At 39.9% G+C, this 26,408-nt stretch overlaps 1 protein-coding gene across 6 annotated transcripts in view; it reads right to left on the reverse strand.

Moving 5' to 3' along the window:
- Nucleotides 1-19,937, reverse strand: part of plekha7b (pleckstrin homology domain containing, family A member 7b) — a 349,242-nt gene extending 329,305 nt beyond the window's left edge. For all 6 annotated transcript variants that reach the window (XM_052029063.1, XM_052029064.1, XM_052029062.1 and 3 more), the window contains exons 1-3: nt 19,738-19,937; nt 19,544-19,620; nt 19,355-19,412 (exon numbers count right to left, since the gene is read on the reverse strand). In XM_052029063.1, the coding sequence (XP_051885023.1) occupies nt 19,355-19,412; nt 19,544-19,620; nt 19,738-19,820 (218 nt within the window). In that variant the 5' untranslated portion in view covers nt 19,821-19,937. The remainder of the gene's footprint in view (nt 1-19,354; nt 19,413-19,543; nt 19,621-19,737) is intronic.
- Nucleotides 19,938-26,408: the final 6,471 nt, after the last annotated feature.

Genomic DNA, 26,408 nt, shown 5'->3' on the forward strand with positions numbered 1-26,408 from the left:
CATTCGGCCCATCGAGTCTGCTCCAAGGAAAGGGAAATAGAAATGAGAAATGGGGGAAGAAGAAAAAAAAACTATTCTAATCCCAATTTCCGGCCTTATCCCCATATCCCTTGATATCCTGACTACTTAGATATCTATCTATCTCCTCCTTGAACGCCCCCACTGATCTGGCCTCCACTGCTGTACGTGGCAAGGAGTTCCACAAATTCACCACCCTCTGGCTAAAGAAATTTTTCCTCATCTCTGTTTTGAAACTGTACCCTCTAATTCTAAGATTGTGCTCTCTGGTCCTGGACTCACCCACCAAGGGAAACAGCCTAGCCACATTTACTCTGTCCTTTCCTATCAATATTTTAAATGTCACTATGAGGTCCCCTCTCATTCTTCTGTACTCCAGTGAGTACAGTCCAAGAGCCGACAAACGCTCCTCATACGTAAGCCCTTTCATTCCTGGAATCATCCTCGTAAATCTCCTCTGAACCCTCTCCAACGTCAACACATCCTTCCTAAGATGTGGGGCCCAAAACTGCGCACAATATTCCAAATGAGGCCTCATTAGTGCCCCGTAGAGCCTCATCAACACTTCCTTACTTTTATACACTATACCTCTCGAAATGAATGCCAACATAGCATTCGCTTTCTTTACCACCGATCCGACCTGGTGGTTAACCTTTAAGGTATCCTGCACGAGTACCCCCAAGTCCCTTTGTACTTCCGTGCTTTGGATTTTCTCTCCTCCTAGATAATAATCTGCCCGCTTATTTCTGCTTCCAAAGTGTACAACTGCACATTTCCCTACATTGAATCTCATCTGCCATTTCCTTGCCCATTCTCCTAAACTGTCTAGGTCCCTCTGCAACCTTCCTATCTCTTCAATACTCCCTACTCCTCCCCCTATCTTGGTGTCATCCGCAAACTTAGCCACGAAACCATTTATTCCATCATCCAAATCGTTAATGCACAAGGTAAAACGGAGCGGTCCCAACACCGACCCTTGCGGCACACCACTAGTAACCGGTAACCAACCAGAACGAGATCCTTTTATTTCCACTCTTTGCTTCCTGTCAACCAGCCAATGCTCCACCCATTCTGTTATCCTACCCGTAATTCCATGACCTCTCATCTTATTAATCAGTCTCTTGTGAGGCACCTTATCAAAGGCCTTTTGAAAGTCTAAATACACAACATCTACCGCCTCTCCCTTATCCACCTTACCTGTGATTTCTTCAAAAAAACTCCAATAAGTTGGTCAGGCAGGATCTTCCCTTCACAAAACCATGTTGGCTAGGACCTATCTTGCCTTGCGCCTCTAGGTATTCCATAACCCCGTCTTTGAAGATAGATTCCAATAACTTTCCCACCACTGACGTCAGACTAATAGGTCTGTAATTTCCCTTATGCTGCCTCCCACCTTTCTTATACAACGGAACTACATTTGCAACCCTCCAGTCCTCTGGAACCACGCCGGAATCTACTGATTTCTGGAAAATTATCACCAATGCCTCCGCTATCTCTAAAGCCACCTCCTCCAGAACCCAGGGATGCACCTCATCCGGTCCGGGAGACTTATCAGTCTTTAGCCCATTTAGTTTTCCTAGCACCTTCTCCCTAGTAATCTTAACTGAACTCAATTCCATTTCGTGAGACCCCTGACTAACCGGCACATTGCTGATGTCCTCCACGGTGAAGACCGATGCAAAATATTCATTCAATTCCTCTGCCATCTCTCTATCGTCCATTATAATAGCTCCTGCACCGTTATCAGTTGGTCCTATATCAACCCGTGTCTCTCTTTTACACCTTGTGTACTTACAAAAACTTAGTATCCTTTCAAATGTTATCCGCCAACTTCCTTTCATAATTCATCTTTGCTTTCCTAATGACCTTCTTAGTTTCTCTCTGCAGGTTTTTAAAAGCTTCCCAGTCTTCTGTTTTCCCACTAATTTTTGCTTCTTTGTACGCCGCCCCTTTTGCTTTTATTTTAGCCTTCACCTCTCTCGTTATCCACATTTGTGCCTTTTTTCCATTAAAAACCTTCTTTTTTCTTGGAATATATCTATCCTGCAATTTCCTTATTTCCTGTAGAAATTCCTTCCATTTCTCCTCTGCCGTCCCTCCAGCCAGCTTACTCTTCCAATCAATTAGGGCCAACTCCTCTCTCATACCATTGTAATTTCCTTTGTTCCACTGAAATATTGATACACCAGTTATCAGCTTCTCCTTCTCAAACTTGAAACTGAACTCAATCATATTGTGATCACTGGTTCCCAGTGGTTCCTTTACCTTTAGTTCCCTAATCACCTCCGGTTCATTACACAGCACCCAATCCAAAACAGCCGATCCCCTGGTGGGCTCTTCAACAAGTTGCTCTAGAAAAACGTCACTTAGACATTCCACAAACTCCCTCTCCCGAGTACTTACGCCATTCTGGATTTCCCAGTCCACCCTCATGTTAAAATCCCCCATAATTATCTTCACATTGTCACTCTGGCATGCTTTTTCTATCTCAAACTGCAACTTATCGTCCACTTGCTGACTGCTATTAGGGGGCCTATATATGACTGCTACTATTGTCCTTTTACCCTTGCTATTTCTTAGCTCCACCCACAAGGATTCCACCTCCTCTGACCCAATATCCTTCCTTTCTATTGATTTTATATCACTACTAACCATCATGGCCACACCACCCCCTCTGCCTACCAGCCTATCCTTCCTATACACTGTGTACCCCTGGACATTCAGTTCCCAATCACATCCATCATAAAGCCATGACTCGGTGATTGCCACAATGTCGTATTTATTAACCTGCAGAATATTTCCACCAGCTTTTATTTTCAGATTTCTAGCAATGCAGGTTTTTTAAATTTTCAAGGGCAGATTGTATGCGATTTGAAGAATCCATTGATTGCAGCTTTTTCCCTCACTTTTCTATTTTATCTATAGACATCATACCAGGTATTAGGTTGCATATCAAAATACATGGACCAGGTGGTGAAGCAGCATTTGGAATTCAGGGCAATATTCCTCCTTAATGCTTTACAGCGCCAGCGACCCGGGTTCAATTCCAGCCACTGTCTGTAAAGAGTTTGTACGTTCTCCCCGTGTCTATGTGGGTTTCCTCCGGGTGCTCCGGTTTCCTCCCACATTCCAAAGACATAAGGGTTAGGAAGTTGTGGGCATGCTATGTTGGCGCCAGAAGCAGGGCGACACTTGCGGGCTGCACCCAGAACACTCTACACAAAAGAAGTACATCGAAACACAGTGAAGTGCATGGGACTAATAAATACTGTACATCTTATGTGGCATTGCAAAGATATTGGCAATATACACATTTGGGGTAATACCTTCTGTTCTTTAAACTTAGGATGAGTTTTAGGACAAAGTAGGAGCTTTGTTCTTTCTTATTCCTAGTAATCATCCAGTTCAGTGAATGCAGCATCTAATGACACCACTCCTCCAAGTCAGAATCAAAACAATTGGGCAATTCTATCAATCACAATTGAATACTACCTTGCATCAAGTGATTGAAGTTTTGTGTCATACTATTTTATGTCCATTGTATTTTTGCCCTAAACCATATGACCCCATTTTTTGCAAAGTACTCCATCAAGCCTTCAATCAAGAGATGTTGCTGCAGTTTCAGCTGTGAATTGTGCTAGACAGTAAATAACTTGTTTTCAAATTTTGCAAAAGTCCCAAGTCTTAACTGTGAAGAATCTCATCTAAGTAGCCATTATTTTTGAGTGTTCTCCCATGAAATTAAAATTAATAAAGTTATCCACAGAGCCATTTTACTGTACTAAATATGCTACAAAGGTTCAAGTTATTAACTCTTGGGGATGTGCATTAGGCTAGCTCGAGTCAGTTCTATTAATGAATAGTCAGGGATTGTTTTGCTTTGCTAGATCCAAAGCTTGATTAAGACCACTGCAGTGACAGACGTATTTCAGACAGAGATAGCTTACAAGAGGGAACATGGTGCTACAGGTGGCAGATGGAGACCATGTCCAGTAAGAAACCATCAAACATCATCATCCTCCCCGTCGCCCCACATTCAATACAACTACCAAATCCCCCCACCATCATTATCTTCCTGGCAGCCAGAAACCTAAATGGACATAGATGAAATGACTTTAGTTGGCAATTTAGTGGCAACTGACCCTCTCCCAGACTCTAAGCACTACCACCATCTGAAAAAAGGTACATGCTGAGAACTCTTATCTAGATGATGAATAATAAAATCTTATCATCATCTAGATCAGAGTAACCACTTGATCCACAATCCTGGATATGCACACCCTCTACCACCAGCATCCCAAGTCTACTCTGTATACCACCTTTTAAATGAACTTCAACTCCAAAAGGCTTATTCAATACCACCTCCCAAACCCACAATCACTAGCACCTCGAAGGATAAATTGTGTATAGAAAACAGCACCACTTGTGAATTCTTCTGCAAGTTGCATACAGTCCTGACTTCAGAAACTTCACTCTCCCTTCTACAGTCTAAAGACTGGAATTCCCTCCCCAGAATGATAACGTCTTCACGACATAATGCTGTAGCTCGGGGTGGCAGTTTGCCACCTTCTCATTGGCAAGTAGTGAAGGAGAGTAAATGTTGTCCTTGCCAGTCACATACATCTATCTTGTAAAAATTAACACAGAAGTTCCATTACTGAAATGTCAAAATGCAAAAGCTTAAGAATAATTTGTTTTGATGAAGCTCAAAAGGTCAGCTGATTGAAAGGGTAACACTCTCTCACTCCGAGTTCCTAAGCCATTTCCAGCAGCCATTGTATTTCGCTGAAGTTTTTAATAACGGCTGGTTATAAGAAGCCAATGAGAGACTACTAACATTGCAGATTATATATTTTGTTTAATGAAATGATCAAATCGTCTGGATATAACTGAACCTCTCCAGACTTTAGATCGTGAAGCCAGTCTTCTGAAATCCCAAGACTCGTCGTAAAATTTCCACAGGTTCTCCCTTCCCCCTCACCAAAGTTGAGCCTTCTGCTCCAAGTGCCCAATCCTAACAATAAATGGCAAAGGGAGCAACAGGAGATCTGAATTTTGCATCAAGTATAAGACATCAACAATTAGTTTGTTGCGAACTGGACAGCAACTTCTGCAGATTACGCATGGGATTTTGTAAATTGTGTTCAGGCACACCATGACCCTTGGGAGATTACAGTGTAATACTATTTGACTGATAGGGGTGGGCACAGACACTCATGCAAGGAGATGTTTACATACTTACCTACTAAAAGTGCTAACAAATTTAAGGCTGCCGCACTAACTGGAAGTGATTACTTTATGTGTTCAGAGATAGCTACTTTCTAATGACCTCCCTCATTAAAGAGGGATTGCTCATCCTACTGTCACTCCACAGTAGAGGACACTGGAGTGAGTGGAGACACCCAACAGCAAGTCACTGCACAAAAGTACACACCACCACCAAAGCCATTAGCATGGCTGCTGGTGAACATTTTCACAGCTGATCATAAAATTGGGTCAACATTTCACTAATAAAGTCCATGAAAAATAAACTGGATTCTAGATTTTTAGTTCAAGCAGCGTGATACTCATAATACCGTTACCCATTTTCACCATGATTCTCATTTATAATTATTGTATTTTCCTCACAATGACAGCACCTCTCCTTTGAGTGGACAGCTAATACAGTTTTGCAAGTTGAGAAGTGTACTGTTATGAAAGATGTTAGCTCTAAAATAGTAGAATATTCACTGTGTATGCTACAAATGCAAGCTTCAGTCATGAGAGAAAAATGTGTAACCTCAATGTCTGAAATATGGGACATCACATACCTCGAGCTTCTCAAGTGGAACAACTTTCCAGGACACATGGGAAACTGGCAAGCTGCACTGTCTCCAGACCAAAACAAAGTTCATTCCAACCTCAGTCATCAAGTTCCAGACACATTATCATCTTTTACGTTTTGAATGTCAAGTGGGCATTCTACCATTGGATCCATGCTGACTCCCAAGGGAGCAATCTGTTTAGTCCCCTTTTTTCTGCAACTTTACCTTACATGCCCATCAACATAATTTGCAGAAGCCAGTTCACCAGCACACCTTTGGGATATTGGAGAAAACCCACACAATCACAGAGAGAACATGCAAAATCTGCACAAAAAGCACTCAAAGCAGGCTTGAACCCAGATCTCTGGGTTTGTGAAGCAGTTCATGCATGTGTACCAGTGTCAAGGTCCAAATCATTGATGATTGTTCACTGAAACCACTACGAGCCTACCCCCATGTACAACACACTCCTCCTCCTCTCCCCAACAATAAAGGGGAGCAAGACCCTAGATAAACATGGACCACATATATCAGAAGACACTTCAGGAATCGCAGACTTCACTTATGAAACTCACCACCACCTCCAATCATCAGCACAGCTTTTGGGCGGGTGTGTTTGAAGACTGACCTTAGGAGGTAAAAACAAGCCTGCAGATGACAATATGGTGTGCTGATAAGAAAGTGAAAATTACTAACATTACTGATTTAACCAATTAGTAAAAATTGGTTAAATCAGTAATGTTAGTAATACAACTGTACCAGCCAGTTAAATTACTTTCATCTCTGCCTCAAACCTGGCACAAAGCTCACGGTCAACATAGTAGCAGCAATCCAGATCCTCTCGATCTAAAAGAACCTTACAGTATACAACAGCCACTCAGACAATGCCCATGTTAGCTCTTTGAAAGTATCATCTAATTTAATCCCACAATCCATTCATTTCTTCCATAACTCTGCAAATTAGTCACATGTCCAAATGCTTTTTAAACAACCTTACAGAATCCGATTAGACCATCCTTTCAAGCAGTGCACGCCATGTCTTAACTAGGAGACGACAAAAACACACTTGGGTTACTATTTTACAGCTCCAACCTCTGGCTATTGGCCAGAAACAACTACTCCCACCCATTGCATCAAAACCCCTCTGATTTTGATTATATCCAGTGGGCCTATTATCCTTCTCATTTCCAAAAGGAGATAATCCCAGTCGATCCAACCTCTAATTAAAATCCTCTGTGTGCTAGAAATCCTCTTGTACAACTTCCAAAGCCTGATCTCTCTCACGAAATGCAGTGACCAGAATTATCCTCTAACAGACACCCAACCAATAATTTGCAAATATTTATACTCTCATACTAAACAAAAATTGAAATTCATTTTGGAAAAGTCACATTTGAAACCCAGCATCTGCTCTTTTATCGTGCCCTTCATTTCAAATTAACAGATGGACTTTAAATAGGTTTTTGTGTTCTGATGGGCCACAAGCAGCTTAATTATTTCTTTGAAGCAGAACTTTGACAAACAATAGTTGATTGGACAATGAAAAACAAATCATTCCAGCTGAGTTGTATCCAGTCCTGATGAGGGAAAGGGGATAGCAATTAGGAGAATACACAAATTACGCAACTGTCTCATGAAATGCAGCCAGTTTTTCAGATTACAATCATGCAACTATATGATCGAATGGAAAATATCTTGTAACAATATGGTGATGGAATTTTTTTTTAAACTAACCGATTTACCAAAACATGCAGCAATACCATAATCCTCCTACCACAGATAGCCACATGAATGATAGGAAAATGGAGGGCTATGTGGGAGGGAAGGGTTAGATAGAGGATAGAGCAGGATAAAATGTCAGCACAACATCGTGGGCCAAAGGGCCTGTACTGTGCTGTAACGTTATGTTCTAATCACACTATTCTATAGCATTAATGAATCAGATCTTTAATCTGTAATACCATTATGCATCATGCAATGCATATGAAACAAGTGCTAATCACTTCCCACCATTCCAATAACAGGGCCCAGAAATCACCAAACGAGCTGTGCAAAGCACAGCATTTGTGGTTTACACATTACAGGCCATCCCCAGGTAATGAACGGGTTCAGTTTTTACAGATGCCCATAAGTCGATTTTGTCTGCAATTCAGAAAATGTACAACATGGTAACCACACCTCCACAGTATTGTAATGAATGGCATCAAAAGATTGATAAGGACAATTACTAAAGTGGAGAAAGAGGAAACTAGTCTGTCTGTAGGAATGAACGTGTGTAGGTGCCATCTTTTGAATTTGAGAATATCACGGGAGCTCATTCATATGCTGGGGTTGTCCATAAATCGGGCACTCTTAACCCAGGGACAGTCTATATGGACAAATTATGAACTGCATTTGGTCCACCTTTATTCAGGAATTATTGAATTTCTCTACCAGCCCTTCCCCAAACAAAAAAAACTTCAATAAACCTATTTTTTTTTTGCCCCCAGCATCTCAAAAGGTAACTACTTATATCTTGGTTGCTTTGAAAAGTCAGATCTTAAAAACTTTCCTTCTTGTTTAAAACATTGCAAGTATTGGTCCAGTTGAAAATGAGTTGTTCTAGATTCTACTTTTCTCTACAGCACTTTTGCATATTCAGTAGTTTTTCCTTCAAAATTACTCTACAAAAATTTTTTTTCAATGCAAATTGTTTTCCAATGTTTAAATCAGGCCACTGAGAACCTTGCAAGGTCAAGTGAATGAACACCTTTCCTTTCTTCCCTCCCCAATTTCCAGACCACCATAGTTCAGCAAGTGAGACATTAATTGGTACTTGGATCAATTTAAATGTTATACACACTGATCACAATGCCATCTCCTCTGAAGAGATTGATTGCAGATTGCAAGACTGCTGTAGGTTGTTCCACCAGGCCTACCCATGTTTGCAACAGGTGTCACCAGCTGTACAAGGGTCCAACCCAGGGATATAGTTAATGAAGATAGACCAAAATTTATTCTTCTCATGATCTACTTATGAGTTGATTACAACCACCCATTAAGGGCTGACTCAACAACTTTTGATATGCTCTCTTAGTTAGAACCTTGACCACCAGGGGTTAATTCACTGACAATCTGTTGATGCAAATCTTCTGGTGACAGACCAGGCTATCCCTTCATGATTGCAGCATCTTCCTAGCCAAGGAGTTATTCTTTTTAAGGTCAAACTCTGATCATTTTCAGCAGTCTCCATGTCTTTTGTCATCCAAACTGTTTGCATAACCTTGCAACTAGAGTTTGCATCATCCTTTGTCACAGGCTTTAAATCTTGCTTTGAGTGTTCAAAGCTCTTGTGCGGAACAATCCAGCTCTAAATATACTTTTTTGTGCGTCATCCTTACTGAATCAGTCTAATTGAGAGCCTAGAAATCAACAGTTAAGTTAAACTTCATTGGAAGACAGCACGTCTTTCTGCATGCAAAACGGAACTGGATAAAAGGTGGTGAAACCCATAAATTGGTCAATTTACTAAATCAATCCTTTGCATTAAAGAAATGTAATTTGTTTATCAATAATCAGAATCAAACTATTTTGAAGGGGAAAGAGTATGAGTTTTTCAGCATTCTGGAAGATTGGGTTGCTCTAGTAGCAATTCAAATATTGACCACTTTCAGAGGTTGTCAGGGACAAATTCACACTTAAAACTTATTGTTACTTGTGTTGACTTGTCAATCTTGCTGTTTGCCACAGCATATGGTTCCAACTGCCACATGTCAGCTCTACCTACATTTTCCTCAACTCACTGTTTGTTCTTAAGTTCTTTACAGACCCCTTATATTCTTCTTAGCACACCGGGATAAAATTTGGTCAATTTGTGCCACAAAACTACCATTCCAAACAGCTAAATATCCTCTTTGAATGTTATATTTGAATGTGTTTTTACTGCAGGATTGGCTACATTATTTTTCATGACAATCTGTTCATTCTGCCTTCTATACATTTAGTTCAATAATTAATTCTGCTATTCCCATTTACACATCAAAACTCACCTTGTTTCCTTTCACTGTTGCTTTGCACACTTTGTCTGCTACTGTACTGTAACTCTCCATTCTAGTCAGTTCTGATGGAAGGTTAGTGCTATGAAACAAAGTTGTTGCCAAGCCAACTTAGCATTAACAACAGTTTGTTCAAATTGATAATTCCAAGATCCATGGTAGTTAGATTGTGCAAAATATTTGGTGACATTTGTACTGTGATGGCATCCATGGTGAATAAGTCACCTATTATGTGGAGGTGTGCAGCAGATGTGCTTTCTTGTTTGGACACTTGGGAAGGTAACCATAAGTCTTCTTGAACCACAGCTGAGTAGGTATTATTCAGGTACAAGTTTTTTTTTTGTCAGCAGATCTTCCCAACTTTTGGAGAGCTTTGAAGCAGTACCTCGGCGAGGAGAAATTTCCTTTGAACAGGAATCTTGCAGTGAGCAAGTGAAGACCTTTGCAATCAACAAATATTTCAAGCTTAGGAAATATTTTGAGGAAAACAGTGAGATTTGTCTAGTAAATACCCATATAATGCAGTGGTAACACTCCCTATGCTATCAACTTCTGCAGTGCAGATGCCACTATGACACTTAACTGTCAGCATGTACAAAGTAGCTCCATTTATAATTTGTCACAAGTTATGCTCCTACAACACTGCGAGAACTAACATTTCCTTCTTTCATAATGTACATTAGAGGTGCTTCATGCCAGGAAGTAATTAGAAATTAGGAGCAAACTGATGGTTGTATTATGTAATAGGGACAGACACATGGATGCACTATCCTAATTTTGACTGCACAGAACAAATTAGATTGTCACAATAATCAAATTTACTGCAGTTCCCATCATCAGGGCTATATTATTTCCTAAATATTTAAACAAAAAGAGGGTCCACACCAACCAATCCAAGACAACGAACACGATTCACATTTGACTTATAGTCATAGAGGATCTTGACAAGAACAAAAATCAAGCTCAAGTCTCATTTCAATCCACTTCATTCATATAAAGAACAGAATTGGTCTTGACTTTCTTACAAATCATTAGAGAACAGCCTACCAATGTTTGCTGTCCAGACTCCTGTGAAAGTTATTGCCCAGAATTAGGTACTGTTGCGTTACCAGTGCTTCAAACCAAACCTCCCCCAAAAGTCACAATCACCTTTAAAAGGCATCCTATTATACAGAAGTACAGTAACATCATACTTGAACAGGGAAGGATATAATTGCAACCAGTCACATAATCCTTCATCTTGCCAGTTCATTCACAAATAAATGCACAGAAACTGAAGCCAAACAACTTGGCCTAAAGCAAGTTACATAAACCATTAGCAAAAAACAAACTGCTGGAGAAACTTAGAGGGTCGGGCAGCATCTGTGAAGACAGAAATGGTCGACGTTTTGGATCGAGATCCTGCATCAGGACACATTTACTTAATTTAATATTTATTTTTGCAATTTATAAGATGTAATACATGCATTAAATACCAGATTCTCTACTTCTGGTTAGCAATGGAAGTATTTTCTTTGGTAATTAATTTTTAGATGGTGACTAAAGTTCAAATCCTCGACTTTCGGCCAATAATCACAAATCACTTCTTTCCAAGTACAAACAAACTAAACTGTATGGGAATACAGTCCAAGAGCAAAGCCATTCTGCTTATCTAACCTAATTAACTTCATCCATTTCTACAATGGATTAAGACTGAAGAATTGTAACAGTGGTACGTTTGATCCCTGATCAGTGCCTCATGAGGCGCTCCAGGGAACTGGCCAGTATTTTTCCAACTGTTGATCACAATTTTACATTCATTTGGAAAGAAGCCCATGAAGAAAATGTACAGACAGCCCTGTGTTATGGAGGGGCTGCATTCCTAGAAAACTGTCCGTATCACAATTTTCTATAATATGCATCCCCTTTTCCCATGGAATCCCATGTTACAAGTGTAAATGAGTTCCCCCAGGATGTTTGTGTCTCATATTAAACTGTTTTACAGGCAAAAACAAAGTGACCCACTGCCGTTTTTTAACAGCTGAGGCCAACATTAGACTCGGGGGCATAGATAAGTCTTGTGCAAAAGAAACAGCAAATTTTGTCCATTTTTACTTTTCGTCACTTAATACTGTGGAGCAATAGAATTTGGATATGCCGTCACCACCTCGACTGGGTTGGCAGTCACAGCCAAAACAATCCTTTGCCACACCCTCTCTAGTCCAAGGACTCGTTGGACAGACATCTCAGAGTGTAGCACTGCCGCACTCTTCACCTGCAAGGCACTTTCTCTGATGCGCAATGCTCATGAATTAGGAAAGGTTTTAGGAAGTGGGGATATGAGGGAAAGGGATGGGATTCAAAGATCAGGGTTCATGGGAGAGAGGTGGTATAGAAGGGGTTCAGTGGGTAATGGGTTAAAGTGCGGAGACTTAATGGAAATTTTTTAAATTTTTTAAGTTTTATTTACAGCGTGGTAACAGGCCCTTCCAGCCCAACGAGTCCACGCCACCCATTTTAAACCCAATTAACCTACCTGTATGTCTTTGCAATATGGGAGGAAACCAGGGCACCCGGGGGAGACCCACGCAGACACAGGAGAACGTACAAACTCCTTACAGACAGCGACGGGAATCGAAACCCTATCGCTACGCTACCATACCGCTACTTGTAGAAAAGGCCGAGGGACTATAAATTGGTTTATTATTGTCATGTGTACTGAGGTACAGTGAAAAACTTGTCTTGCATACCATTCATACAAATCAATTCATTACAGTGCATTGAGGTAGTACAAGGTAAAACAATAACAGAATGCAGAATAAAGTGTTACGGTTACAGAGAGAGTGTAGTGCAGGTAGACAATAAGGTGCAAGGTCATAACAAGGTAGATTGTGAGGTCAAGAGTCCATCTTATCGTACAAAGGAACCGTTCAGTAGTCTTATAACAGCTGTCCTTGTGCCTGGTGGCACGTGCTTTCAGGCTTTTATATGTCTTCTGCCCGATGGGAAAGGGAAGAAGAGAGAATGTCTGTGGTAGCTGGGGTCTTTGATTATGCTGGCTACTTTACCAAGGAGCTGGCCATGGTTACTGTTGCTCCCCACAATGCAGTGCATTAGAGAAAATGCCTTGCTGATGAAGAGCACGGCAGCACTACACTCAGAGATGTCTGTTCACGCTCTCGGACTGGAAAGACCATTGCAGAGAGAATCAGCTGTGACTGTTAATCCAAATAACACAGTGATACCATATCCAAATCTTATTGCCCCACAGTATTGAGTGACTAAAAATAAACAGATTTTTGTTGCTTTCACATTTTATATTTTTTACCCCTACATAATTTCTGAAAGAGCAGATTTTATTCTGCAATTCAAATTTTTGGGTAGTGATTTGTGAATTCCATAAGAGTGAATTTCCATAACCTAACCACCCTTAATGCAGAGTTTCCTTACATGATGCCCTATTTGATTAAAAGCTGCCAAATCTATTGCCATTCAGCATTCACTTAAGGTATCTGACCAAAGCAATCTATGATGCCAGAAAAAGAGAAAAAATAAATTAATTGAAAACAATAATATGAAAAAAAAATCTGGTACCAAATATTCTCATCAGTTATCACTTATCAGCCACTTTCCAACATTTAATGTCCATCGTCTTCCTAGAACAAAACATTCTAACAGGGCAATCTAAGACTTCAATGCTGCATTAAATTCATGCATGCAGATCATCCATTGATCAACTGGAGACCTTCACCTTTTTTTTAATACTGCTGGGCTGATTAATCAATTTCAATTGAGTATCCAATTGAAATTTCCCATATCTGTGGTAAGCAGAGGTTATTTTAGCTAATGAAACATCAGTGAAGTACATGCAGCAACTGATCCACAATATTTAAATCCCTTTGCAACTAACCATTCACATGTTGTTGTTCATTCATGACAAATACTGATCATTTACATATTGCAAGTGGAACCACTTGATAGTCAAATATTCTATTTTATTACCTGCTCATAAATGGATACGTCACAGATTGCATTTTACTTTAACTTGTGCTCGAACAGAAATTACTGCCTCACAGCTCCAGAGACCCAGGTTCAACCCCAACCTTGGGTGCTGCGCATTTGCAGTTTGCATATTTGCCCTGTGATTATGTGGATTTTGCCCAAGTGCCCCTTCCTCATGCCAAAGACGTGCTGATTGGTAGGTTAAATGGCTACAATAAATGGCAAGGATTGGTGAGTGGCAGGAGAATTGGGGCAGAGGTGTGGAAAAGTTGATGGTGACAAGGGGGAAAAACAGGATTAGTGTAGATGGGTGCTTGATTCTCAGTATGAATGCAGTGGGTGAAAGGGGCACTTCCATGTTCCATGATACTATGACTGACTTAATCCATGGTTAAGATCGCCCATTTAAATGGATAGCCCCAGTCTGGGAAAGCGAGGAGGAAAATAAAACACATGATTCTTACACACCATTAAGTGTCCTGGGACAGACAGTAGAAGCAAATACAAATTGAGCTCAGACATTAAATTCAACGTTCAGGGAAGGATTGAAGGAACTAATCCATTTGAGTTTCCAGAGGAAATTCAGTAAGGTTCCACATAAAAAAGGTACTACACAGGTATTGGATATATCAGCTAATTATTCATCCATACTAACAGATGACATTCTCAATAGATGGATCGTTTTCAGGTTGACGAGTTGTAACTAGTTGACTGCACTAGGTTATCAGTGCTTGGGCTTCGATTACTTACAATCTATGTTAATGACCAAGATGAAGGGATCAATTGCATTATAGCCAAAATTCCTTGTGATACAATCCAAGGTGGGGAAGCAAGTTGCTGGAGAATGCAAAAATCTACAAAGGAAAATTCAGAATAAACAAGAGAGCAAAAATTTGGTAGCTGTGGTGTAATGCAGGGGAATGGTATCTACCCTCAAAAGAATGGAAAACCAGAATATTGCTTAAATGAAAACAGATGACAGAATGCAGCTATCAAGGGATCTGGATGTCCTCGTACATGAAACGAGACTGGCATGCAGATACAGCAACCAGTTATTGCAAAGGAGATGGAATACAAAAACAGGGAAGTTTTTGCTGCATCTGTACATGGAGCTCTGCATGCAATTTTGGTTTCATTTTAGGAGGGTGGGGGCATTGGAAGCAGTTCAGGGAAGGTTCAGTAAGTTGATTCCTGGGATGATGAGTTTGATCCATAAGCAAAGGTGGTAAAGCATATTGGGCCCATGCTTAGAATGAGTCGTAACCATATACAAACACAAGATTTTGATGGGGGTTGACAGGATAGATGCTGAGTCAATGCTTCCCCCACTGAAGGAATCTGGTAGTTGGGGGGAGGGGTGGTATGGAGAGAAAGGGGAACACTTTCTGAACTAGGAATCACATTTAAGAAAGACGAGGAGGAATTTCTCCTCAGGAGGGCCTTGGATCTTTGGAATTCTGTACACCAAAAGAACTGTGGAGGCTGTACTAATGAATATATTCAAGGCAATGTTTTACTGGGAAAGAATGTGGAGCTGAAGCCAGTACCAGATTAGCCATGATTTTAGTGAATGGCTCAAGGGGCTATATGGATTATTCTTGCTCCAATTCTAATGCTTTTCTTTTTTTCCAATAAACAACATGTCAGCTAGGGCACTTTGAACTGGTCCAATATTTTAATACATATCAATATACACTTCAGTAATTTGTACCTTTTCAATATGTAATTGTTATTACATCTGATGGACTTAAAAATGTGCAACAATATCAGATGTTAACTTCATTCGTGGTTTGCATTATTCAAAAGAATCCTTGTGGACTCGAGAAATTTCTCTCACATTTAAGCTCTAGATTCATTCCACTTTGCAAGCTATAATGCCAAGCTTCCAAATAGAAAGTTTTTAATCTCCCACAAATTGAAGGCAGGAAGAAAATTTCAGGCATATCCAATCCCTCCATAAAGAATTCATATATCTACCACGTACAAATATGCTATTTTAACTACCCCAACTTAAAGTCCCCGGTAGATTAATGTAGGCCACAGTAAACTTTCCCCTGAGGTTTTGTGATAGTGAATTAAATCAGGCAATGATTCATTCAAAGATTCTAACTGCTCCATTAAAGTCATTCAGAAATATTCAGCTGGTGCTGCAAGTTTTAAATTTAAAATAATTTCACACACTATACCTCTACAGCACAGGAGACAATTCAGTCGACTGAATCCATGCCAGCTTCTCAAAGCAATCTATTCATTCCCATTCCCCCACTCTAATGTCTATCTAAAGCCCTTAAGCCCTGACTGATTTTGGAAGAAATGCCATGTAGGATTTACAAAAGATTTCCCAATAGGTTTGGGTTGTAGAAACAAACAGGATCTTCACATGAAGCAGCTGCAATGAGCTGACCCTAACTTGAGCTGTAGCTTGTAGGTAGGGAGAGAAGGGTAGTGAAAGAGCAAGTACACCATCAGAAGGAAAATCTGTCTTTATCCCATAGGTAAAAGGCTGAGACTAATTTGGTGGCACCACTGCCTATGTTAACAAAGATGGCAGATAAAATACTCCAATCCTATACTTTCTATCACTGAACTCATGTACATGTGCAAGGTTAGAAACAAGACAGCCCACTGAGGCCACCGGAACAGAGACAGACACAACAGGTCGTTAACATGCTCCCTATGTCCACAACTGATCTCCATGCTATCTTGCACATGATGGTTTAATTCACTCAACATTTTCTCAAAGCTGGTGTTCTCTTGAAGCCCTTGCCTGCCCTCCTGTGCCTGTCATATCATTCTCCATCTATGACAATGATCAGGCATCAAGTCGAAGGCTGTCTGCTACTTCATCTGTTTGTATGATTTCAATGCCAATAATCAACCATTTAAAAAAAATAGACCAGCGGCAGTTTTGTCACTCATCAATTAATAAACAAAGAGGCAGAAAAAACACTTCAGTAGAACCACATAAGCAACAAATGTTCAAAAATATATATTTCCTACACTTTTAATAGTGATTATTGTACTATTTTTAGTACAGACTAAGTTTTAAAACGTCATTAAAATTATTTCAGCATCACATTTTGAATCAAAATTGAAGAAGTGACTATGAAATGAACCAGAGGTCCAACAACAAACAGGATGGTCAAGGACAAGCAAAAAGGCCATTTCCCCAATCAGACATGCCCTTCCAGAATTCTAACCAAGAAAGCATTTAACCTGTATTATAAGACAGCATTAAAATTCCAGTAACCTTGGACCAACAAATTGTTGCACACATACACCAAATAGCTTTGACAGTTAATGATTTCTAATCCATGATCCCATAAATTGAAATGTTTAATACTTTGACAAATCATATTCCATTAAAGAAACACAATGATAAGCAGGATTCATCCTAGCTATCAAAATAAACCAATTTTGTTAACCGTTAGAAATGCAATGCAGGCAGCGACACAAATGTTTGGCGAGCACATGTACACGAGGAACATGGCTAATAACGTGTGTCTGAGCATTTCTTTTAAGCAACAAAAATGCACTCTGATCAAGGTAAGGCTTGACCCACATAATTTATTCAAGGTATCAACCGCAAACAAAGCATTTGAGTCATACAACTTGATACACTCCTGTTCTTAAAGGTATCCTACACATCCTTTAAAATGAAATGCACCATACAGCTAAACTATGATGTGGAACTATTTATACACAAATTAACTGTGTTAATTTCAATCAATCAACTCCTGGTCTTGTTTGCTGGGATCTGCTTGACTGCAGTGGTACATCTGTCAGCTTGTGTTTATTTCAAGTCCCAGCAACTCTGCTGGATCACCTCCTCCTGCAAGGCCTGCATCATCTACATTACAGAACTCCAGTCCATTCTGACTTGTACCCCAACTGCTCCATCACAACTGTCCTGCAGTTCAAACCCGTGATCATTCTGTACCTGGTCTCAATCATCGTTTTCACAGGTGTCACATGCATGTAGCACAACCTATATAAACCTTTCTACATCCATCATCTACCTTCACAATGTAGTTACTGGGTCCCAGTACCCCCACCACCTCTGGAACCACCAGCTTTGGTCCAAAAATTGTCAATGGTTTTTTGATTTGTATCTAAAGTGAAAATACCACCCAACCAGATAATTAATTCTGAAATCAATTATTTAGAAAAATAGTGGCAAGTATTTTTTACCTATGTGTACTCTTCTTCCCTCACTTGAGGCAGAGTTTCAGAAGTAGACAATTGATGGTGTGTGGTCTAATTCCAATGCGTGGGTAATAACTGTACCCACCCATAAACTAAGTTATGTCTGGGCACAACAATGTACTGGTGTAATCACAAACCAGTTCCATAAAATAAGACAACCCTACATGTTCTAATCAACATCCAAAAGGGGGATTAACTGTAATACCACAAATAAGGCAAGGCAAGGAGAAAATTTTAATCTCCTAAAATCACTCAGTTTAACATGACATCATAGTCTATCCAGTGACTTTTTCTTAAAAAAAAGTACAGGCAGCTAAAAATTGAGGCACAGAACAAAATGTGCTTCTCTGCTGTAAATGTTTTGACAGGTAATATAATCAGACTCCCATCTGTGAAACAATTTCAATTCAACGCCATAGGTCATAGGTTTCAAAGAGACTATATGCAGACACCCCAACATAGATTGCCTGGAATAATTTAAAAGCAGGACTTTTATTGAGGAAGAAGGCATTTTAAATTCGACACTGAACAGTTCACTGCGAGGGGCTATTTATCACCATAGCAACCAAACAAATTCCCAATTTACATTGTTGAAGATATTTTTGCCATTACAACGCTTTTCGTAAAACGACAAAGCAAAGATTAATATCTCCTGCACAACTAGTGATACACTCGGGAATCCCGCACAGTTCAGCTTCTCCTATTACCCACCATACCAACGCGACTCATTACACCGAAAGGCACGGAATTTCCACATTGTTGCTGCTTCCACGCACCCAGGGAACACGCTGGCATCCAATTTGCATTAGAACAGAAAAGAGAGCGCGAATTCACCTGTCTTCTTCTCTCTCCCTCTCTAGTGGGCCGCTACCTTTTAAAAAGAAACTAATGATACCGGGAAATACCACAAATAAAATGCGTGCTGTTTGGAAGCTGCAGTTCCAGGTTCACACACTACAAATCAACCTCACAGATTGTAAAATTCACGTGACTACCTGTTACTTAAATTCCACAATCATATGACCGCCTCGACGATCATTAAATGTTTACACGAGCCAATATTAAACAGGTAGTGAATGTCACCTGCAGGATTAACTGTTGCTGGTTGGGAGCACAAAGCTTAATGAAGAAGGGGGGAAAGACATTCGCCAAACTACCCACTGAAGTAGCACAGGTGGGTTGGCGGCGAAGCGGGATCTGCTCAGTTCACCTGAGAATGCTGCTGATTACCCGCCGAGGTCACCAACTCGAAGTGTTACAAGTTTGCAAAAAGCAAAAAAAAACAACAGCAAAAAGAAACACAAAACTCACTTTACGAAGTAACTGGCGCCTTCTTCACTGAAACCTTCCTCCCATCCTCGAGGCAGATCTGCAAAGAGTAAGAGGGGGACCCGGGTCAGCGGCCGCAACTTTCCACCCCCTCGCCTCAGTCTACAACAAAGCCGCCCGTCTGGAAACAGGTGGAGGCAACTTAAGGGAAAAGTTAGCAAAGTCTCCCACCTGAGCGGATCATATGGCCGGAGTTGACAGGTAGAGCCGTCCTGGGATGTAGCCAAGTGGTGGTTCGTGTTTGATCGCTGCGGGAAACAAAACAAAGAGAAGGGCACACAAACACAAACAAAATAGTCATTTAAAATTAAATGTGATTACTGTGACCGACGAGGCGGCGTGAAAGTTGCGCTGGGTGAACGTACTCAATGAAAAAGATACGGCCATCCTTGCAGACCCCGTAAGACCAGTGATCAGGTAGCATCTCCCGCCTCAACTCAGCCGCCATGATCCTGCCATGAAAACCTCCCTCCGTCTCACGGATTATCAGCCCTCGATCAAGGACGGGCCAGGGTTAAAGGAACAGTGCAGGTTGGTTTCCGCCGACAAAAAATAACAATTGAGAAAAAACACCCGGCTAATTCCCTTTAAAGGGGGAATGAAAGCTAATTAACACGTCAGTTGCCAGCAGGGAAAAGGAGATGGGAACATGTTACTGATAACAAGCGGCAAGGGCAACAATCGCTCACTATATCCCCGCTCTGTGATGTTTTGTTATTGCCGTCTGAACTTGTTACTGGATACAATGTATCAAATAAAACATCAGGCTGAAATCAGATTCCATCAAATTCCATTATTAATCTCTTCTATATAAATTATAACAGAATGGATATCAGATCTCTGATGCTATCCAAGTGAATGTTATCTCAGAGTTGTTGTACAATACCAACACTGTTCGACCCCTTGCTTAGTGACATTTATTAGGTTACCTGCATCCACCCAAATGTGGTCACCCTTCCAGACTGTTCTGGCCTTTCTGGGAATTGAAGCTACAGCCCCGAAGAAAAATAAGACATAACAAGGTATCTGAACCATTCGATTCTAAATTATTAGAGACTAAGTAAAAAGGCTTTCTTTGTGTAGCTGGAGCCAAGGTCATATGATAAAACCTCCAGAAATATGGCTAACCAGATTTGACCTTGCGTTGTCTCCATCCCTTTCATTTGTCCACCACCACCACCCACCTTCTTTGCAGTGGTTGATAAAGACTAAATTGTTGAACTTGTCTCATTACATTTGCCCTTGAACAGGCGCAACTCTCCTGGTGGTAAACGTGCAAGATATCACAGCAGTGAGCACAAAACAGCAGAAGCAAAAGGTGCCACAAAATATCAACTTCACATCAAATTCTGACAAATGCTTACAGTAAAATTTCTGTTCAAACCAAGAGTAAATTAATGCCTGAAATAATTTTGCTGCCTTCCCATACTTATCCAACAGTGTCTGTAGCTCAGAGCTCCACTGTAAATAAGAATCCAAAACTCAAATCTAACCCAAAAATATTTTATGCCACAGGCAGATTTTGTATTTGACAGCAAGATGAGTAGGAGCAAATCAAAAATTGATGCATGGTAGTTTTAATCATTTCCAAAGGAACAGGAGTAGCCCCTTTAGGCCTTCAAGCCACAAATTAATGGGGTAATAAGTGATCTCCAAATAAACTCCATACCCACCTTTGCCTTTTATTCCTTGATACTTTTAGATCAATCTCAGCTTTAAAATTAATGATTGATCCAGCATCATCTGCCAGTTGCAGAAGCGAGTTTCACATATCTACCACATTTTAGATGGAGGAGATTCCTTCTTTCACTCCTGAAAGGCCTGACTCCCATCAGGACTCTGCCCCAAAATCCAAGGCACCACCCACTCCCCCAGAACCAATAATAGTTGACCCGCTGGCTGTCCTGTTTGATCCTCCTTAATACATTGAAAACTTTGATGAAATTACATCCTAATTTTCCAGCTTCCAACAAATACAACTCCAATTTGTGCAATCACTCCTCCTAATTCGACCTTTGGAGTCCAAGTAGCATATACTTAATTCAATATCCATCCTAAAGGACAGTGCCCAAAGCTGAACATAGGAATCCAGTGAGTTTTTAGCATAATTTTGTCCATCTATAGTATGATTTCCATACTCCTGTTCCGTACCACAAATTAAAAAAAAATATTAAATGTAATACACAGAACTGTCTTGATTAATGGTGTGTATTTCATTTTTTAAGATTGTTCAGCTGTAGAACACTTACGTTTCATTTGTATAAAAAGTACTCGCATTTATAATAAACTTTTCATGTTTTACAGCCAATCCACTATATGCAAGACCACTTAGGACTAAAATGATGAGAAATTTCTTCACTTAAAAAGATGGTGAATCTTTGGAATCCTCTGTCAGAGACTTGGAGCTCAGTCATTGATTACATTCAAAATAGAGATTGATAGGTTTCTCGATATTAATGGAATCAAGGGATGTGGGGATGTGGCTAGCATTAATGGCCCCTCCTTAATTACAGTTCAAGAAAGCAGGTTGTCTGACCTTTCAGGATTCAATCAGACAGTTACATTGGTCTGGTTCTGAGCTCACATGTGGGCCAGATAGGGGAAAGATGGAAGATTTACTTCCCTGATAAAAATTAGTAAACCAGATAGATTTTACAACTGTCCAATAATTTCATTGTATTATTCATACTAGCTTTTTATTCCAACTTTACTTAATTATTTGAATTTGAATTCCCAAGTTACCTTGGTGTGATTCTCCGAATCAATAAATGCAGGGCTCTGGATAGCAGATCACAATCTTACCTTGGACCCTGATTGTGTGGGATCTTTTACTTCCACTTGAGAGACTCAGTAATGAAGCACCATCTTACATTGTAGTGCAGTGTTAGCCAGCTCCAGGTCCCTGGAGTGGCATGAACCTCGAATATTTTGACTCAGAAACAAGAAAGGTACCTCCTTAGCCACAGCCTCATATGTTTTTACACTTGTGAGTAAACAAGGATGAATGAAAAGTAGAGAAAAGGGAAAGCAAAGCTATTTTCATGAAGAAAAATCAACCTGACAAATTGTTATATAACCAATAGCCATGATCAATACGGATTTCAAGAGAGAAATTTGAGTGTGATAACTGTAGAGGGGTGTCACTGCTGTCTGCCACAGGAAGAGTCATTGCCAAGTTCCTCCTCCTGGCAGAAGAATTACTTTCTGAATCACAGTGTGGAATCTCTTCATCCAGAAGCAGAATGGACACAATCGTCACCATGTGTAAACTCCAAAAGAAGTGCAAGGAAAAGCATCAGCATTATACACGTTTTTGCTTTGTCGATCAAGAGGCAACTGTGGATACTCCTCGAATTTGGTTGCCCAAGGAAATTTGTCTCCATCTTGCATCAGCTTCTTGATGGCATTCAAGCCATGATCCAAACTAATAGGTCCACAATAGACCCATTCTCAGTGCAGAATGCTTAGAATAAACGAACAAATAGCTAATTATTTTCACTTTGGGTAAAAATGATGTCAAAGGAGTATTACTGAACCTATCTATTGTTAACTGGGAAATCTTGTTATTAAGTATACAGACAGGAGATTAATATACGTTCAAAAAAAATACCATACTAACTTCTACCGAGAATTCTATAATCAAATGAAAACTATACTTGACAAAAGAGGCAAGGAAAACAAAACTAAATGAAAAGTAAACAAGAAAGACAAAAAAAGAGCACAGATCCTGGTATCTGAAAGAAATAGAAAGAAAACAAATGGTAAGAAAACAATAACAAGAAGGAAATATAAAAACTTAGAAGGGATATCAAAATCAACAAAACTATTCAATAGGAAGTTCAGAGAAGTGTGGGCCCCTTGAAACATCATCATGATAACATTGTAAACGAAAGCAAGGATTAGTGGGCATGTTTGATAATTACTTTGTGTAAATATTTAAAATAGAGGAAGAGGAAAACATAAACAATATCCCAAGGAGCAAGTACTGAATCAGGGATGAGGACCTTAAAAATATTAATGCAAACAATTAAAAGGTAGTGAGAAACAATAATAATGGCATTAAAGAATGACAAATCCACAGGATCAGACTTGGAAGAAAGTGAGAACATTATAGGCCCCGACAATCTTGCAAAGTTCACTCAATATGGGAACTGTTACATACAATTGCAAAACTGCACTTCACCTTGGTGTTTCAGTCATTTGGACACACATTTCAGCTGTCCATTTGAATTTTACAATTATTTTCAGTCTCTGTCCATGGGAAATTCAGAAGAAACTTCTGAACCCAAGGAGTAAAGAAAATGTCAAACTCTACCACAAGTGATTGAAGCAAATAGTATAGATGCACTTGAGAGGAGGTTGGACAAATATGAGGGAGAAGGAATAAAGGTTTGAGTTGATAGATTCAGCTGAGGAAAACAGGAGGCTTAAATGGAGCCTAAATGCTGGCATGGACCGGTCAAGCCGAACAGTCTGCTTCTGTGCTATAAATCCTATGTAAACTCTAGTTGTTTCCACTCTTCTAGCGTCCCAATAAAAGATATGGTTCATTTGCATTTCTAGTCAATGGAAATCAGCAACCAATTGTCACTTGTTTAATCCTGTCCTCATACAACATCCAAACCTGTACATCGTTCTGAAAAGAGCAGTAGATGGTGAGGCAGAAATGCTCGCTGATTGTCTTTGAACCAGGAAAAGTGAACACTCGGTCAATTCACATTAGGATCCTCTTGATCAGCACAATCTGAAGTTCAAACTTGCAACCATCCAAGTCTTTAAAGCTCAAAGGAGACAAGGGAGATGCCTTTGTCTGTAAAGTCCAGCAAGGCCGCAATAGAAAACTCACCGGTAAGACGCACGAATTGTACAAAGTAATGCTGGAACTATTGCCTTATTTCTATATCACGACTTCCTACTCTGCCACTGGAGTGACCACTGAGCCTAGAATGGCCACTAAATGGACTGAACTGAGGAGCTGGTTAAATCTTTTCCTCATCCACCTTTACGCCATGGCTGATGAACGAGTGGCAGCCCTACTTGTTAGAATGATACACTCAGGTCAAATGTTTTATTTTCTTTAGTTCATTGTATACTTGCAATGAATTAATTTACAATAAAGTTCTTTTAAACTTCATTACTAATATAGGTCAATTGCTTAATTCAATTTCAACTGTTCTTAAATGTTTCTGAATATTAAAGATTTAAAAATAAAAGTGAAATATCTTTGACAGCAATGAGCTGTTGAATGCCATCAGAGCTGGGGACAGGGTCTCAGGTGCTACCACCCGAGGGTCTGTTGTGACTTGTGGCCCACTCCACTTCACAGCTGGGCTGCAGTGTGGACATCCCCAGCATGGCCCACCCTGTAGGTGCTGCAGCAGGTAGCTGGGGCCACAGGATTAGCACAGGTCAGAGGGTGGACCATATTCAAGTCCAATTGAATATGATTTGGCCCATTATAGTTTGAGGCACACACTGAAAATCTTTCATGTAGCTGGTGATTCCAACATTCCTTCCAGTGTTTGTGCTTAGGTGTGATAATGAGCAAGTTTTAAATTCAGTAACATAAGTTTCATCAGGTTGTACATCTTGCCCACATTAAATATACATAGACCCAGAAATCTCTGCTTGTTTAATGACCTGCTGAATCTGAATAGAACACAATGAGTTTTAATTCTCTGCATAAAATTATATTACACTGAATTTAGTAACGTTCCATTGGGAATCTCTCATCCAAAAGTATTTTAAACAAATATACACATCTCAATATGAAGATTTATTTCATTTCATTTCAATGCGAAGATTGGATAAACTGGAGTTTGTTGACTAATTGATCCCTGACAGGATAAATTTAATATTGTGTCCAACAATGGATTTCTGCTTAAAGGTCTTTATTTGCCCAAGAGACTGATAGACTGAGAAATATTCAGACATTGAATTTGCAGATTTGTAATGTTGCTGCAAGCATTTCTGTTAAGTAGCATCCAACCACAATATGATAATACTAAATGTCATGCACATCCATGCTATTCTCATCGTAATATTTAATTACATCCTCCTGTCATTGCTGTTTCTATCATGGTACTTCCACAACCGTATATCATACTTTAGGGCCACAATCAATGCAGTCCGTTAGTTCACTCATAGTCATTAGAGTTCTTCAAACTTAGATATGAACCTAAATAATATCTACTATGACTGTCTTCACCTCCAACCCCCATTACCCACTGTGGTTGTTCTATTCAGATGTCAACCATCTTAATGCCGATGAAATCAGGCCTACACTTGAACAGAATCTGGCTCCTCTCTGCTGCCTCTGCTTTGGGCATACTGCAAACATCACCATTTCCCTCGTCATCAGCACCTCCACCCCTCATTGACTGGCTCTCCCACAACAAGCAGCTTCCAAACTATAGAAACTTCCATCATCAGTTAGTCACTAAAATACCAAAAGTATCCGAGCTGTAGCCTTAAGTGATCAGGTCAAGTTTACGACAGTTCCAATTTAGCTGTTTAAAGAATGCATTTAATATTTCAGGCCTTGGGTTACAATAAAGCACATCAAATAATAAATCATTCCAAAAGAAACTGCCACTATTCTTTCCTTCTCTTCCTTTTCAATTGCACGGGTCCTGATGACAGCCTGTCAACTGTCATCAAGCCATGGTTTTGATTTAACATTCCATTCCAAGGCAGGAAGTTCAGAAGTGCAGACCATACCTTCCATTCTCCACTGGAGAAGCAGCTCAGATTTTGCACTATAATCATAAGAGTCGGACTTGAATGCAGAAGTTAATGCCACTTCGAGTGGAAAAATCAGTGGGAAAAGAGTAAAGAAGACTCTGATTAGTTAGTTTGGACTGTCAGCTGGTAATGCAATAAAATGTTGAGTTTTTAAATATACTAACTGGAACAATATTGAGTTAAACAGAACAAGACAAGGAGAAAGGAACAGCAGAAATGACAGACAAATTTTCAAATTTTTCCATTTGAAGACTTTCAAAAAGGATAATTCAAATTTCCTTCAATTATAGAG

The sequence above is a fragment of the Pristis pectinata genome, chromosome 14, assembly GCF_009764475.1.
Source record: "Pristis pectinata isolate sPriPec2 chromosome 14, sPriPec2.1.pri, whole genome shotgun sequence".
Lineage (NCBI taxonomy): Eukaryota > Metazoa > Chordata > Chondrichthyes > Rhinopristiformes > Pristidae > Pristis > Pristis pectinata.